At 41.7% G+C, this 17889-nt stretch overlaps 1 protein-coding gene across 7 annotated transcripts in view; it reads right to left on the reverse strand.

The window, feature by feature from the left end:
* Window positions 1–17889, reverse strand: part of VPS13D (vacuolar protein sorting 13 homolog D) — a 282625-nt gene that overhangs the window by 119652 nt on the left and 145084 nt on the right. For all 7 annotated transcript variants that reach the window (XM_024252889.2, XM_024252903.2, XM_024252907.3 and 4 more), the window contains 5 exons: window positions 14596–14759; window positions 13595–13703; window positions 10110–10289; window positions 7890–8003; window positions 6933–7082 (listed from right to left, as the gene is read on the reverse strand). In XM_024252889.2, the coding sequence (XP_024108657.2) occupies window positions 6933–7082; window positions 7890–8003; window positions 10110–10289; window positions 13595–13703; window positions 14596–14759 (717 nt within the window). The remainder of the gene's footprint in view (window positions 1–6932; window positions 7083–7889; window positions 8004–10109; window positions 10290–13594; window positions 13704–14595; window positions 14760–17889) is intronic.

Below are 17889 nucleotides of genomic sequence, written 5' to 3' on the forward strand. Positions count from 1 at the left end.
AATTTGCCTTCAGCTGGCAAAGCTAGCAATATACCTTTACTGTCCTAACCGCAGGGGTATATCAACTCTCCAGCTTTGTGTCCTAATCTTATTTGGAGAGACCTTGATCGCTTTTTGCTTCCGCAAAATATCACACTGGTCCATTACACTGATGACATTATGCAGACTGGATCCAGTGAGCAAGAAGTAGCAAACACACTGGACTTATTGGTGAGACATTTGCACGCCAGAGGATGGGAAATAAATCCAACTAAAATTCAGGGACCTTCTACCTCAGCAAAATTTCTAGGGATCTAGTGGTGTGTGGCCTGCCAAGACATTCTTTCTAAGTTAAAGGAGTTGCTGTGTTTGGTCCCTCCTACAACCAAGAAAGAGGCTCAATGCCTAGTGGGCCTATTTGGATTTTGGAGGCAACACATTCCTCATTGGGGTGTGTAACTCCAGCCCATTTATTAAGTGACCGGAAGGGCTGCCAGTTTTGAGTGGGGTCCAGAACGGGAGAAGACTCTGCAACAGGTCCAGGCTGCTGTGCAAGCTGCTCTGCCATCTGGGCCATATGACCCAGCAGATCCAATGGTGCTTGAGGTGTCAGTGGCAGATAGGGATGCTGTTTGGAGCCTCTGGCAGGCCCCCATAGGTGAATCACAAGAGAGGCCTCTAGGATTTTGGAGGAAGGCCCTGCCATCTTCTGCAGATAACTACTCTCCTTTTGAGAGACAGCTCTTGGCCTGTTACTGGGCTTTGGTGGAAAATGAAGGTTTGACTATAGGTCATCAAGTCACCATGCGACCTGAACTGCCCATCCTGAATTGTGTGTGTGTGTGGTTTTTTTTTTTTTAACATTTATACAATAATATTATTTTAATCAAGAGTTTCTTAAAATTTCATCAAGGACTTTTTTTTTTTTTTTTGAGACAGAGTCTCGCTCTTGTTGCCCAGGCTAGAGTGTAATGGAGTGGTCTCGGCTCACAGCAACCTCCACCTCCCAGGCCCAAGCGATTCTCCAGTCTCAGCCTCCCAAGTAGCTGAGACCACAGGCACCTGCCACTGCCTGGATAATCTTTGCATTTTTAATAGAGATGGAGTTTCACCATGTTGGCCCAACTCCTGACCTCAGGCCATCTGCCCACCTTGGCCTCCCAAAGTGCTGAGACTACAGGTGTGAGCCACCGGGCCCAGCCAAGGATCTTAATACAGTCATTTATGGCAAAAGAAAAATAACATTTTTGGGTTGGATGCAGTGGCTCACACCTATAATACCAGGGCCCTGGGAGGCCTAGGCGGGCAGATGGCTCGAGTCCAAGAGTTGAAGACCAGCCTGGCCAACACGGCGAGATCCCTGTCTCCACAAAAAATACAAAAATCAGCCGAGTTTGGCAGCACACACCTGTATTCTCAGCTACTTGGGAGGCTGACGTGGGAGGATCACTTGAGCCCAGGAGGAGGAGGTTGCAGTGACCCGAGGGAGCACCACTGCACTCCAGCCTGGGTGACAGAGCAAGATTCTTGTCTCAAAAAAATATATTTAAAAAAACCACAAAACATCTTTTGGGAGTAAAAGTGTTTATCCCCACTGCTTCATTTAACAAGCCTTAAAAAAGCAATAAAATAAAATGTTTTGTTTGATCACATAGATTTACAGCTACCCAAATGAAAGATTTTATTTACAAATTAAAAATAAAAACAAATGCTGAAGTGGGCAAATCACTTGAGGTCAGGAGTCAGAGACCAGCCTGGCCAACGTGGTGAAACCCCATCTCTACCAAAAAATATAAAAATTAGCTGGATGTGGTGGTACACACCTGCAAACTGAACTGGGTGCTTTCTGACCCACCCGTCTAGCCATAAAGTGGGTCATACACAGCAGCATTCCATCATCAGATGGAAGTGGTATGTATGTGATCGGACTCGAGCAGGTCCTGAAGGCACAAGTAAGTTACATGAGGAAGTGGCTCAAATGCCTATGGTCCCCACTCCTGCCACCCTGCCTGCTCTCCCCCAGCCTGCACCGATGGCTTCATGCGGAGTTCCCTATGATCAGCTGACAGAGAAGGGAAGACTAGGGCCTGGTTCACAAATGGTTCTGCACAATATGCAGGCACCACCCAAAAGCAGACTGCTGCAGCACTACAGCCCCTTTCTAGGACATCCCCGAAGGACAGCAGTGAAGGGAAATCTTGCCAGTGAGCAGAACTTCGAGCAGTGCACCTGGTCATGCACTTTGCATGGAAGAAGAAATGGCCAGATGTGTGATTATACACTGATTCAACGGAGGTAGCCAATGGTTTGGCTGGATGGATGGTCAGGGACTTGGAAGAAGCATGATTAGAAAACCGGTGACAAAGAAATTTGGGAAGAGGTACGTGGATGGACCTGAGTGGTCAAAAACTGAAGATATTTGCATCCCATGTGAGTGTTCACCAATGGGTGACCTCAGCAGAGTAGGATTTTAACAACCAAGTAGATAGGATGATCTGTTCCGTGTACACCACTCGGCCTCTTTCCCCAGCCACTCCCGCCATCGCCCACTGGGACTATGAACAAAGTGGCCATGGTGGCAGGGATGGAGGTTGTGCATAGGCTCAGCAACATGGACTTCCACTCACCAAGGATGACCTGTCTACGGCCAGTGCTGAATGCCCAATTTGCCAGCAGCAGAGACCAACACTGAGCCCTCGATACGGCACCATTCTTCTGGGTGATCAGCCAGCTACCTGGTGGCAGGTTGATTATATTGTACCTCTTCCATCATGGAAAGGGCAGAGTTTGTCCTCACTGGAATAGACGCTTACTCCAGATACGGGTTTGCCTATCCCGCATGCAATGCTTCTGCCAAGACTACATCTGTGGACTCACGGAATGCCTTATCCACCGGCATGGTATTCCACACAGCACTGCCTCTCACCAAGGCACTCACCTTATGGCTAAAGAAGTGCGGCAGTGGGCTCATGCTCATGGAATTCACTGGTCTTACCATGTTCCTCATCATCCTGAAGCAGCTGGATTAATAGAATGGTGAAATGGCCTTTTGAAATCACAATTACGATGCCAACTAGATGACAATAGCTGGGGCAAAGTTCTCCAGAGGCTATGTATGCGCTGAATCAGCATCCAATATATGGTACTGTTTCTCCCATGGCCAGGATTCACAGGTCCAGGAATCAATGGGTGGAAGTGGAAGTGGCACCATTCACCACCACCCCTAATGATCCACTAGCAAAATTTTTGCTTCCTGTTCCTGCAACATTACTTTCTCCTGGCCTAGAGGTCTTAGTTCTGGAGGGAGGAACACTGCCACCAGGAGAAAAAACAACAATTCCATTAAACTGGAAGTTCGGATTGCCACCTGGACACTTTGGGCTCCTCCTAACTTTAAGTCAAGAGGCTAAGAAGGGAGTTACAGTGTTGGCTGGGGTGACTGACCCAGACTATCAAGATGAAATCAGTCTACTACTCCACAATGGAGGTAAGGAAGATTACGCATGGAGTACAGGAGATCCATTAGGGATTCTCTTAGGATTACCACGCCCTGTGATTAAGGCAATGGGAAACTACAACAGCCCGATCCAGGCAGGACTACAAATGGTCCAGACCCCTCAGGAAGGAAGGTTTGGGTCACTCCACCAGGAAAAAAACCCACAAAACCATGACCTGCTGAGGTGCTTGCTGAAGGTAAAGGGAATACAGAATGGGTAGGAGAAGAAGGTAGTCATCAATACTAGCTATGACCACATGACCAACTGCAGAAACAAGGACTGCAATTGTCATGAGTATTTCCTCTTTCGTTAAAAACATGTTTGTGCATGTATACACTTGTACTAAGAAAATATCTTCGTTTTATTTCCTTTCTCCTTCATCATGTGACATAGATTTATTGACTTCATATCAGCATTCAAGCATCGTTAACTTTATGTAATAGTATTTGGGTTGGGGACTGGTGTGTTTCCAGCTGTACAAAGGATAGTTGTATTATGTTAGGTGTAATTATGACCTTAAAATCTCGGCAGTTGACAAAGGGTGGACTTGTGATGGTTAATACTGAGTGTCAACTTGATTGGATTGAAGAATACAAAGTATTGATCCTGGGTGTGTCTGTGAGGGTGTTGCCAAAAAAGATTAACATTTGAGTCAGTGGGCTGGGAAAGGCAGATCCATCCTTAATCTGGTGGGTGCAATCTAATCAGCTGCCAGCAAATATAAAGCAGGCAGAAACACGTGAGACAGGCCTACCCTCCCAGCCTACATCTTTCTCCCATGCTGGATGCTTTCTGCCCTTGAACATCGGACTCCAAGTTCTTCAGTTTTGGGACTTGGACTGGTTCTCCTTGCTCCTCAGCTTGAAGACAACCTATTGTGGGAACTTGTGATCATCTAAGTTAATACTTATATATATATCCTTTTAGTTCTGTCCCTCTAAGAGAACCCCAACTACACCGGTAATATTCTTTACCTGGAAATCTATTCCATCTGATGTTAATCTAGTCATTCTCACTTCCTATGACAAGTGTCAACATGTTGTATCTTTTTTCATCTTCTTTCCTTTTAACCTATTTGTGTCTTTATCCTTAATGTGTGTTTCTTGTAGGCAACATATAATTGGTTCTTGCTTTTTTATACAATTTGATAATCTCTGCCTTTTGATTATGGTGTTTACAAAATTTAAATTTAGTTAATTGATACCATTAGGTTTGAGTCTACCATCTTGCTATTTATTTTTTATTTGTCCTATCTATTCCTTTCCCTGCTTTCTGTTTTCTGCCTTCTCTTGGATTAATTTTTTTGTGATTTCTTTTTTTTTCCCCTGAGACGGAGTCTCCATCTGTCACCCATGCTGGAGTGCAGTGGCACAATCTTGGCTCAATGCAACCTCCACCTCCTAGGTTCAAGCAATTCTCCTGCCTCAGCCTCCTGAGTAACTGGGATTACAGGTGTGCACCACCACCCCTGGCTAATTTTGTATTTTTAGCAGAGATGGGTTTTCACCGTGTTGGCCAGGCTGCTCCCGAACTCCTGACCTCAAGCGATCCACCTGCCTTAGCTTCCCAAAGTGCTGGGATTACAGGCGTGAGCCACCTCGCCTGGCCTAATTTCATTTTATCTCCTTTGTTGAATTATTAGTTATTACTCTTTGTTATTTTGGTGGTTGCTTTAAGAGTTCATGCTGTTTATCTTTATACGTCTACATTCAAGTGACATCATACCACATCATGTATAAGATTACACTAATAGACTTCCATTTCTCCCCTTCAGCCTTTATGCTATTGTTGATAAGAATCTCACTCTTACTTTAAATAAGAAAATAATCTTATATATTTACCCAGGTAGTTATCATTTCTGGTATTCATTACTTTGTGTAGAACAGACTTCAAACTGATACTATTTTTTTCCTTCTGCCTGATGATGTTCTTTTACATTTTTTGTAGCATAGGTCTGCTGATACCTTTCAGTACTTTAAAGATGTTGCTCATTGTCTTCCCACTCCCATTGTTCCCAAAAAGCAATCTGTTGTCATTCTTATCTTTATTCCTTGGCACATAGCATGTCTTTTTTTTCTTGTTCCTTTGCTTTAACACTGCTTTTGAGTAATTTGATTATGATGTGCCTTGGTATAGTTTCCTTCACATGTTGTGTGCTATATTCCATCCAGTGTAGTTTTCATTACATTATAATCTCTACAAGCTTTAGTTTTTTTTTATGTCTTCCATATTGCCACTTAACCTTTTGAACACAGAGAATAGTTATATTAACAGTTTTAACGTCCTCCAAAACTTCTAACATCTGTGCCAGTTGTGGATCAGTTTTGACCAATTAGTCTCCTCATTATACAGAAAGTTTTCCTACTCCTTTGCACACCTGGTAATTTTTGATAGGATGTCAGATATTGTGAATTTTACCTTGTTGGGTGCTACATTGTTGTATTCCAATAAATCTTCTTGAGATTATTCAAGGATATGGCTAATTTACTTGGGAAGAGGTTGATTCTTTCGGATCTTCCTTTTATGATGTCTTAGGCAGGTCTACAGCAGTGCTCAGTTTAGGGCTAATTAATCACGAAGGCAAGGCTTTCCTGAGACTCTCCCCAATGTCTCATAAATTCTTAGTTTTTCCCGTCCAGCTGGTGGGCACAAGCACTATTCCCAGCCCTGTGTGGGCAGCAGGCACTGTTCCCTCTGATCCTTTCAGATGGGTAGTTTCCTCACATACATCACGGACTAATACTTGGCTAAATACTCAAGAGGGACTGTCTATAGATCTTCAGAGTTTTTCTGTGCAGCTCTCTATGCCCAAGTGTACCATCCTATAACTATAGATACCTTGGTCTCTCTAGACTCTCAGTTCTGTTTTTTCAATTTCTCCACTGTGCTAGGTACTTGCTTGGTCTCCCCTCCCTGGAAACTTTCTCAAATTGGTAAGAAAGGGCAATTACACGGCTCAGCTCTTTTGTTTCCCACCTCTCAAAGCACTGTCCTTCATTGTTTGATGTCCAGTGTCTCAATACCATTGTCTTCTTATTTATCTGGATTCTGGGGTTGTTTCAGGTGGGAGTGTAAATTTAGTCCCTGTTACTCCATCTTGACTGAAAGCAAAGTCCAGTTCTTTAGTTTGTTCTCCCTATGACAGACCTCAATTCCTCTGAATGATGGTTAGATGACTTCCTGTTGGTTTTTCTATTGGCAAGATGGTGAAGCATGGGTCACCTTCCTCCATGCCACCCTGACTGAGCTACCTCTAATATATGCGGAATTCTGCTGTATGTAGAAAAATTAATGAGACAAATGTAGGTAGAAACAACTATTTCATAGGATGATTTTTTGAAGGCCACAAGATATTTCCTCCAAAACATTAAAGTTCTTAGAACATCAAACATTAGATCTGGTTGAGTGATCAGCACGAAAACAAGGTGACTAACAGCTTTGGAACTTCCCCCTTACCTGTACATCCTGTATGCTGAGTTCAAGCATGTGACTGGTTGCCAGCTGTGTATAGTGCACATTGATTCCAGTAAGACTTGCAAAGACCAGTTCTTCTGGGACTTTATTAATTAAGGACAACCCAATTCCACCTTCTAACCTCACAAGCACCTGAAAGGAAACCAAAATATGGCACCCTAATTGTTTTAAACACAGCTCATAGTATCCAGGAGAGTATAAGAAAATAAAGCATTTTACATGCCTCTACTCCCGACCTCTCAGCAGGTGAAAACTACTTAGGGGAGTCCTATTATTTACCTGGAGGGCTCAAATGCCATCATCTCACTGGAAGCCTTGCTTTCTAGATATACCCTTCACCCCAACGAGAACTCCAGAGTATGTGATGATCAAAGGACCGATGACATTCTGCATTTCATTATAGAAATCTAATTATTTGGGAATCTTTCACCTTATTTGGGATGAAAGCTCATAATTTGTTATCCACTACACTTCCATAACATCCAACACAGTGTTTTACACATAGGCATTTGATTTTTTCAAAAATCACTGAATAAATGTCAAATAAATATACTTTTTCATGTTCATTCATCTCATCTTCCTTTTCAAACTTGTCACTCTCCAATCCCAAACAGAGAAAACAGAAGGAAGATGTCAGAGATGGCTGAAGCAAAAAACAAAAAATTGTTTGTCTTAAATCTTACTGAAATTCAAACAGTTTAGCTTCCTTTATTGTAATAATAGTTTAGCAATGCTTGCTACATGCTGATTCCACATAAACTTTGTTGTCATTTATATAATACATTCACACATTCACTGATAAACAGTAAACACTGTGAAGCATAACTCATATTTAGAATCATACAGGATAGAAAGAAAACAGAAGGTCTAAACTACCACCAAGTAAAATTCTAAAAAACTGATGATCAAAGAAATAAATTTACAATATTTAGACCTTACTTCCAATTCCTGCTCTGTATCTGGATTCTTTAATTTCTGCAGCTCTTGTTCGGTGACAGGAAGTTCATCCACTTCATAAGAATGGCTGCTTTTCCGGTGGCAGAAATCTGTTATCTGAAGTCAAATAAAACACCACATGAAGATGATTCACTCTTCCTTATTGAAACCCATTCTAACCCAGGACAACTGTGTAGGTCAAAAGTCATTATATAATCAACAATCCTACGGAAGCAAATGGTTTCCAAAGCACTGCTAAGGTAAGATTTGTGTAATAAAGAAGCAAACTTGGTTTTAAGTCTGCATGGCAAACTCAAGCTATACACCTTGAGAGCCTCACGTAGTGGGGTTAGATATCTGCAGATGATCTCAAATTATAGCTCAGGTCAAAATACGCAAACCTCAAGATCAATGCATTCATTCTTGCCTTAAGATTGCTTTTTAAAGTGGTATTGTGAGCCGGCACAGTGGCGCACACCTGTAGTCCAAGCTACTTGCGAGGCTAAGGTGGGAAGATCGCTTGATCCCAGAAGTTCAAGACCAGCCTGGGCAACATAGCGAGACCCTATCTCCACAAAAAATGAAAAGTAATTAGCTAAGCATGGTGGCATGCACTTAAGTTCCAGCTATTCAGGAGGCTGAGGTGGGAGGATCACCTGAGCCCAGGAGTTCGGGGCTGTAGTGAGCTATGATTTTGCCACTGCCCTCCAGCCTAGATGAAAGACAGTGACATAGCTAAATAAATAAATTAATAAATAAAAAGTGGTATTGTGAATTGTGATGTACTATCTCAGAGAGCTCATTGCTACATTTCAACATCTTTTTTTTCCTTTGTTCTGATTATGCTATGACCTAATAAACCCTTATCCCCATCACAGATCTCTCCCCTGGGTTTCAGAGCCATAGTTACAATGACTTATGGACATCTTCACATAGATATCACACAGTTACCTTAACTCAACAAGTCCAAAACCTAACTCCTCCCTTCCTCTGCAAGTCTGCTCCATGTTCATCCCTTAGTGATCTGGATTATCATCCTGTGAGTTGCCCAAATCAGAACCTTGGAGGCCATTACTGACTCCTTCCTCTCCCTCATTCCCACATTCAGTCACAAAATCTGCCTGACTCTACTCCTAAGTAAGCTCTCATTTCTATCTATTTCTCTCCAGCCTCCTCATGTCCACCCCTGCCACTTCTTCCAGTTCAGGCCACCATAACCTTTCATTTACATTACTGAAAGAGCCTCGTACCTGGTCTTTCACTATCTCCAGTCTTGCCCCACTCTGATTCTCTACATTGCAGCCAGAGGAAGTGATCTAAAACAATTTTCTAATCATGCTATTCCCTGACTCCCTGTTGCCTTAGAAAAATCACAAATTCTTTAGCATGTATCTCAGACTTTTTATGATCTGGCCCCTGCTTCTATCTCCAGCCTTCTTTCTTACCACATTCTGTGTGCCACTTGGGCTGAGGATCACTCTGCTACCTGTGGGCCTCCACTAGTCAACTTCCACATTGTATGTCATTTACTTCCTATGTTTATTGGTCAATGATCGTCCATCCCCACTAGAATGTAAGCTCCAAGAAGGCAGGGAGTTTTGTTCGTTCGCTGGTAAATGTTCCGTACCTAGACCTGTGCTGGCTCAAGTAGCTGCTCAGTAAATACCTGTTGATGAACATGCTTATTACTGAGGGCACAGCCCCTCCACCTGTACCTTTCTATTTGGCTAATTCCTTTCAGTTAACCTCTAGGTCTCAGCTGAAGTACTACTTCTCTTAGGAAGCTCCCCATCCTCTAAATCTGGGAATACAAATCCTTTCCATACACCCTCCACTCCTACTCTCATTAACACAATATTTTAATTATCCGATTAAGGATCTCATATCTTCTTGTTGTTAATGTTATTAAGATATTGTGTTATTAATAATAATTAACAACACTATCCATATGCACTGTTAACATTATATTTTTTAAATCTTATACTTTTTTAGATTACCACATATTTCATTCACATACTTTGCTTATACTTTATGCTTATCTTTTTGTTGTACTTTAGTTCTTGTAACAACTTTGTGAGGCAGATCCTATCCCCATTTTACAGATGAAGATACCATATCTTCATATCTGGCATAAACATGTTCAATAAGTATTTGTTAAATGAGTAATCATTAGGGGTGGGGGAAGTACAGAGTTTCACGTCAGCTCTTAGGACAAATTATCACCTGGAGTGCTCTAGTTGGTCCATCTGGGATGACTCTGATGGATAACATTCCAGAACCAGGTCTCATTTTTTGATTAACAAATTGTTGTTCAGGTGGAACCGGCCCCAAAAGCTCCATGGAAGTGTCAGGACCAAGAACAACTTCAGCTCCATCAAACAAACCAGAAAGTCCTCCTTTGGCCTAAAAGACATTGGAGTAGAGACATGTGAGAAAAGACAGAGGCACTGACTTTGACAATTTAACACATCATTTCAAACAAGTTCCTAAATTTACATTCTCCTCTGGAGGGTCATGATCAATGTGCAACAAAGCCTTTACTATTTGTTCAGCTTTGCAGATGATGAAAAACAGTAGAATTACTTGAGTAAGATGAAAAGTTATGCTCATAAATTTTGGTAATTATGAATAAGAGATAATTTCATGCATAGATCAGTTTAATTCTGCCTTTTACTAGTACTAACTTCTTGTCATTAAAATAAACTTCCAAAAAGTAGCCAAAACTAGCTGTTTCTTTGAGTATTCTTACTAGGGTTTGCTTAAAAATCTGAAATATGCTGAAAATAGAAAATAATTATTATAATCATTCAGCTTTCCAGTAAGAGGAAAATTCTTGAGTTGAAAACCTCCCCAAACAGGCCTATTGCTGGACAACCAACCCAAATACTCAAAAGATGGTGTTTCTTCTAGAATGGAATACAGAGTTGAGAATGTCACCCGATACTCAGTTATTCAGGCTGTTAAAAGAAAAACTTCAAGCCAGGCGAGGTGGCTCAGCCTGTAATCCCAGCACTTCGGGAGGCCAAGGCGGGCGAATCACCTGAGGTCAGGAGTTTGAGACCAGCCTGGTCAACATGGTGAAACTCTATCTCTACTAAAAATACAAAAATTAGCCAGGCATGGTTGCAGGCACCTGTAATCCCAGCTACTCAGGAGGCTGAGGCAGGAGAATCGCTTGAACCCGGGAGGCGGAGGTTGCAGTGAGCCGAGATTGTGCCACTGTACTCCAGCCCGGGCAACAAGAGCGAGACTTTGTCAAAAGAAAAGAAAAGAAAAGAGGAAAAGGAAAAGGAAAAAGAAAGAAAGAAAGAAAAAGAAAGAAAGAGAGAGAAGAAAGGGAAGAAAGAAAGAAAGAAAGAAAAAGAAAGAAAGAAAGAAAGAAAGAAAGAGAGAAAGAAAGAGAGAGGAGAGAAAAAGAAAGAGAAAGAAAGAAAGAGAAAGAATGACTGACTTCAGCCGAATTAAATTTAAAGCAGTTTAATTTAGCAATGAACAATTCGCAAATCAGGCAGCCTCCAGAATCACAGCAGATTCAGAGAGACTCCAGGGATGCCTCGTGGTCAGAACAAATTTATAGACAAAGAAAGGGAAGTGATGTACAGAAATTGGAAGTAAACAGCTGGATTGGTTACAGGTTGGCATTTGCCTTATTTGAACACAGTCTGAACACTTAGCTATCTATGAGTGGTGGAAGTATGGCTGCTGTGACTGGCCAAGGCTCAGCTATTGTTATAGGCACATACTCCTAAGTAAGGATTTCAATCTTGCCTGCTGATTACGCTAGGTTACAGTTCGTCCACAGGGATTCAATTATAGAAGTACGGAGTCCTTCTCAGGCCATATTTAGTTTGCTTTAACAAGGCCTTTGGAGGAAAACACCTTCTTGCTACATGCCCCAAGTAAATCGAGTCTACAGGATGATGGCTGTGGGAAAGCAAACACAAGACTAGAGAAGACAATGGCAAAGAGTGTCTAAATCCCCTTTGTTAACTTTTAAATATTGACTCACGAAAAGCAAACTTTCAGCAGGGTTTATAGTACAGGTTTCAACACAAAGAAAGCTTTTTATAGAAAGAAAGAGCATATACAAGCTAATAAGAGCAGTGTCAGAAAATGTTTTAATGTCTTCAATGACTTTATTCAGCATAATAAGATTGAAACAAGCTTACTTCCCTAACCAAAACACATTCTGCTCTGCTGAATACTGTTATTATACCATCACTAACAAGCAGGGAAATGATGAAATAGATTCACAAAACAACAAACACCAAAAAGAGATTTTAAGGAAGAAAATGCTCCAAGAGCATTGGAATTACATGGGCTTTAGAAACAAACTAGAAGTGAAGTCAGGGTCAGACATGAAACCCACCAATTATAACAAGCCCTCTTTGCCTCTAGAAGTTTGAATTGTATTGCTAATTGAAAATCACAAATCCATTCCAGATGTGTGCTACATATAAGTAAGCAGCTTGTCTTTGATGAAAAAAGCTCAGGGCGATAGAGATAAAGAAAATAAATCTCACCAAAAGCAGTCAGAGGCTCCTTACAGTTTTTGCAAACTGCCCTGGAGTACAATCTAACTATGCTCAGAGTTCTCTACCAAGGGTCTGATAGTCTCCTGTTTCCCTTTTGTGTAAAATCCCAGGCTGGACAGAACTGCACACACAATTGCAGGTGCTAGTCTACTGTATGTCCAAACCTCCTAGACACCTTCCTACTTCTCAGACCCCTGTTCTCATTCCCAGCCTGAAGCCAGAAAGGGCAGAAAATCCAAACCCTTGGTAATTTGCCAAACACATATTTGCTTAGAAAGTAGCTGGGAGTTTATCATGAGGTAGACTGGCTGAGGAGACGACAGAGGAAACTGTCCAGCAATCTTCATTCTGACATTTGCTACAGCAATTCAATGCTTATTTAGGCCAAAATGAACAGAATCAAGAGCATGTAGATGCCTGACAAATGCTCACCATGTCACAGAACCCTTTACAGAGGACTCGCAGCTATGCCATTAACTTCCCAGGTCTAAATCTAATTCATCTAACTTAGTGCTGGACTTTTAAAATGACATAGGTAATTTTTTTCTTTTTAAAATTACATAGGTAATATATGACATCAAAGAAAAAGTCCAGGTAAGCCATGAAAAACATATCTTATCATCCAGGGCAATCACTCTTAACACATGTATTGCATACCATCTCCAAGAACTTTTCCCATGTAAACATACACAAATGCGGGGCTGGGAGCGGTGGCTCACGCCTGTAATCCCAGCACTTTGGGAGGCCAAGGCGGGTGGATCACGAGGTCAGGAGATCGAGACCATACTGGCTAACAGGGTGAAACCCCGTCTCTACTAAAAAATACAAAAAATTAGCCGGGCGTGGTGGTGGGCACCTGTAGTCCTAGGTACTCGGGAGGCTGAGGAAGGAGAATGGCATGAACCCAGGAGGCGGAGCTTGCAGTGAGCCGAGACTGCGCCACTGCACTCCAGCCTGAGCGACAGAGCAAGACTCTGCCTCAAAAAAAAAAAAAAAAATACACAAATGCACAACAAAACTCTGACTTCCTTTTAACTAAAATGGAATAGAATAAGTATTGCTCTGTAACTAGTTTTCCCATTGAACAATTCATCATGTATAACTCAGTAGAGACTTTGTTTCAAAGAAGGCTCAACCACTGCTTGCTGCAATTGGGGATCAAAAATGACTGACCTGGACGACCAACCCATGTAACCCACAGGTCAGTTTTCCTTCTCGGAAACTCCACGTCTGAGTTGTGCTTCGCCTGCGGTCAGGCTTTCTCAGCATCAGCGGCTCATATCTGGAAAATGGAATGTACAATGAATCATGAACCCTCCGAGTCAACTGTTTCACGCCTGAAGGGAACATGAGGATGATGGCTTTGCTCTTCTTCCTTCTAATGCCCTCCACCCTTAAAATTGAATGGGTGGTTAGCTTGAATCCTAGGGCAGTTAGGTATCTCTTGATAAGAAAAGAGGAATAAAGCAAAATGGAAAAACATGAAGAGGGGACACAAAGTAAGACATCAAAGATTTCATAACACACAGTAATATGGCTTCTCACATTCTCAAAACGGCAACTTACCATGCAGTATGGAAGGAATAGCTGCTAAATATATGTAAAATCTTTCCAACAGTCTTTTTTCTGTTGTATTTCTAAATTCTTTTCTGTTTGAACTTGTAAGTCAACTAAAGTTTTTCTGGAAATAAGGTATTAACTGAAAACACACTGATTTTTATGGAAAAACTAAGGCACAGGCAAAGTAACTTATTCAAACTTAAAGAGCTAATTTGAATCCAAGGATTTATTCATAAAAACACATCTGATTATTCTCTTAATAATTAATTTCTGCTTTTGAAGGATTTAACAAAGTTATTAGAAAGATGTAAAAAAGAAACTACTTCCTCAGAATAAGGATGGACTGGAATTTGGGTGGAAGAAATACTCACTTTTCACATTATACCCATTTTATTGTTTGAAGTTTCTTAACATCTGCATGGGTATTTCATCATAGCTTAAAAAAATTAAAGGGAAAGCCCAATACTCATATTTGGGAATATGACAGGTTTTTGTCATTGAAAAAAATGTACATTTTTACTTTATTTATAGAACTCTTGGTTTTTGGTGTAGATTTCCTCTGAGTCTGAGTTTGAAAGCAATGAGCTTGAATCAAAAGTTGCCTAGAAAATTACCTGTTGTCAGTCACTGCAGCGAGACCAGCAATATCCAAGATGGCAGACCCCTCGGTGGAGCGGGCGGCTGAGGGCTTATTGGGATTGTGAGGAACTGAGGAGCCCTCATGGGCCAGCATTCCTGTTCCTGTCATCCTCCACAGCTGAGAACGCTTTCCTGGTTCCTGTTAAGTAGGTACAAGCAAAAAGAGAAAGAGCCATTACGTGCAGCCACAGCTAGCTCCTCACTTCAAGAGCTTCCTCTAGGGCTAAATAAGTTCTCACATAGGAAGTTTATTTAGACATTTTCCACATTATATAAATGCTTAATTCAAACTTTCATGGTTATCTATCTTTTGTTGTTCTTAGGGTAAAATATGCTAACCTCTTGAACCAAACAACCAAACATTACAAATAATGTGCATTTTAACAAGTGTATTATTTTCATAACCGAATTTTTTTCCTTTTTTAGAAATTAGAAACAAATGGCGGGGCAGCCTCCTACACTAGCTATACTGCCATGATCACTGCCATTCCAGATGATGACCGTCCGGTGCCCTTACCTTAAAGAAGAGTGCAATTACATAAAGACTATACGATATGCTCAATATCTGACTTTCAATCAGAATTTACCAGAGGTCTTCCTCCCTGTCCCAAATGTTTATAAGGAAAGCGTACTATACTGATGGTGTCCAATTTTCATGAATTGATTGTATCACAAGTGTTAATTTGGTTGCATTCAAATGTTATGCTAATTGATTGCTAGTAATTCTTTTTTTTTTTTTTTTTTTTTTTGAGACAGTTTCGCTCCTGTTCTCCAGGTTGGAGTGAAATAGTGCGATCTCAGCTCACTACAATCTCTCCTCCTGGGTTCAGGCGAATTCTCCTGCCTCAGCCTCCCGAGTAGCTGGGATTACAGGCATGCACCAACACACCTGGCTAATTTTTGTATTTTTAGTAGAGACAGGGTTTTGCCATGTTGGCCAGGCTGTTCTCAAACTCCTACCTCAGGTGATCTGCCCGCCTCGGCCTCCCAAAGTGCTGGGATTACAGGCGTGAGCTACCGTGCCCAGCCAGATTGCTAGTAATTCTAAACACATTTTCTCTTTAGAAATATTTTGGAAACAGCAGTTGGGCTTCCAGGTTAATCATGAAAGTCTATATAATCCATTATATACTAGAAGTCATTATACTTATTGAGAACTTACTATGTGCTAGACATTGGTCCATAAGACTTACATAAAACAACTCATTTAGGCCGGACGTAGTGGCTCACGCCTGTAATCCAAGCACTTTGGGAGGCTGAGGCGGGTGTATCACCTGAGGTCAGGAGTTCAAGACCAGCCTGGCCAACATGGTGAAACCCCGTCTCTACTAAAAATACAAAAATTAGCTGGGCGTGGTGGCGCATGCCTGTAATCCCAGCTACTCGGGAAACTGAGGCAGAAGAATCGCTTGAACCCAGGAGGCAGAGGTTGCAGTGAGCCAAGATTGCGCCATTGCACTCTAGCCTGGGCAACAAGAGCAAAACTCCGTCTCAAAAAAAAAAGAAAAAGAAAAAAAGAAAAAAACTCATTTACTGCTACAAACAATCCAGTGACATACGTCCCTCCTCATAGATGAGGAAGTTAAGGCTCGGTGAGATGAAGTAACTTCCCCACAGTGAAATAACTAGTTAGATGGTAGGTCCAACATCTGAATCTCTGCAGCCTGATTCCAGAGTCAGCACGCTTAACTGCTCTGCTATGTTGCCTCTCTAGCACAATCTGTATCATTGCTTTTCAGTCACACCTATACTCCAGCTAGATCTGCCAGGATCACATACACTCCCACTAGGCAGGAACTCCTCCAGAGCATCAGACATATCAGGGTACCACAAACTCATTTACATGCTACCCCCGGCCAGACAGATAGCTTTTCATTACATTCTACAAGGTAAAAACTAACAAAGTAGCATGAACATTGGAGTCAAAATGCCAGGATCTGAGATCCAGCTACACAATTTACAAGCTGAATGACCTTGGACAAGTTACTTAATCTCTTAGAGCCTCCATTTCCTCATCTGTCAACGAGAAAAATTGCCTCATAGTTTTTGTGATAAGTGTAATAAATGTAACATGCTTATTAGTACATGCCTGGCAGAGGGTAGAGCCTCAATAAATGTTTGTTGTGTTATTATCATCACATCTCTTTACAGAGCACTTTATGTACATTATCTTAGCTAATCCTTCCAGCAAACCTGGGAGGTCAGTTGAAAAATGAAACTGAGAGAAATGGGAAATACCAGATACTATATATCTTTAAGTGGCAAAGCCAGAACTCAAACCTAAAAACACATCATGCTGTCTCTGCTGTGTGCTACTGCCTGCCTCCTCTGTCTGCAAAAAGAGAGGAAGCTCAGCTGTGCTTCCCATCTCCAATTCCCACATGCTTGCTTCTCTGTTCACAGTAAGAGAAAACATCTCTCCACAGCACCAGAAACAACAGGAAAAGCATCTCAGTTATCCTGTAGATGCTGCAGATTGGGAATCAACACAGGACATACCCAGGTGAGATCAAGTTTCCATACTGGGATTCCTCTACTGCCTGCCCATTTGTCCAGGCTCATCATAATTTGGAAATTACCAAAATTTCCACTTGAAAATCTGAGATGTACCATTCTCCTTCTAGTTCCCTTCCTCCCTTCCCTAATAATTTAGTCCTAAAATCTTTAGATGGGACTGTGGAAGGCAGAACTCCATGGGGCTTGTGTGTGTGTTGGGGATGGGGGTTGTGGTGGCCCAGTGTGGAATTGTTAAAGCGCATGTGGAACAAGAAAGGCATCCACCTAAGTGATGGGGCAGCCCAGAGCAGGGGGCTGAAGCCAAGTTGGGAGGTTGGGGAGGGGTTTAATGGGAGCATCATAGAGGGAGGTGATGAGGGCATTCCTGCGAAGGGCAGGGTGGGAAGAGGGCAGGGCTGCCCAGTACATGGAGATCAGAGCCCAAGGGAAGAAACCAGGGTGTTCATACAGGACATGGGACAACTGTGATGACGGAGGATGAGTTACATTGTTACATTCAGGGGAACTGATCAAATCAATAAATATATTCTCAGTGCTGGACAAGAGAAGTACAAATATGGAAAGGGAGAAAATTAGAATGAACTTTGTCATACTGGACTTGAATTGGAAATATTGGTGTGAACTGCTAGTTTTTGATATATAGACACAGAAATAAATATGTACAGTATATAAATATGTACATAAAACACACATATGTATATTTGTGCATATATCTATTAAAAAACCCTAGGTCTGTCTTCTGAGAGAGCCTG

This window comes from Pongo abelii, chromosome 1 (genome assembly GCF_028885655.2).
Source record: "Pongo abelii isolate AG06213 chromosome 1, NHGRI_mPonAbe1-v2.0_pri, whole genome shotgun sequence".
Lineage (NCBI taxonomy): Eukaryota > Metazoa > Chordata > Mammalia > Primates > Hominidae > Pongo > Pongo abelii.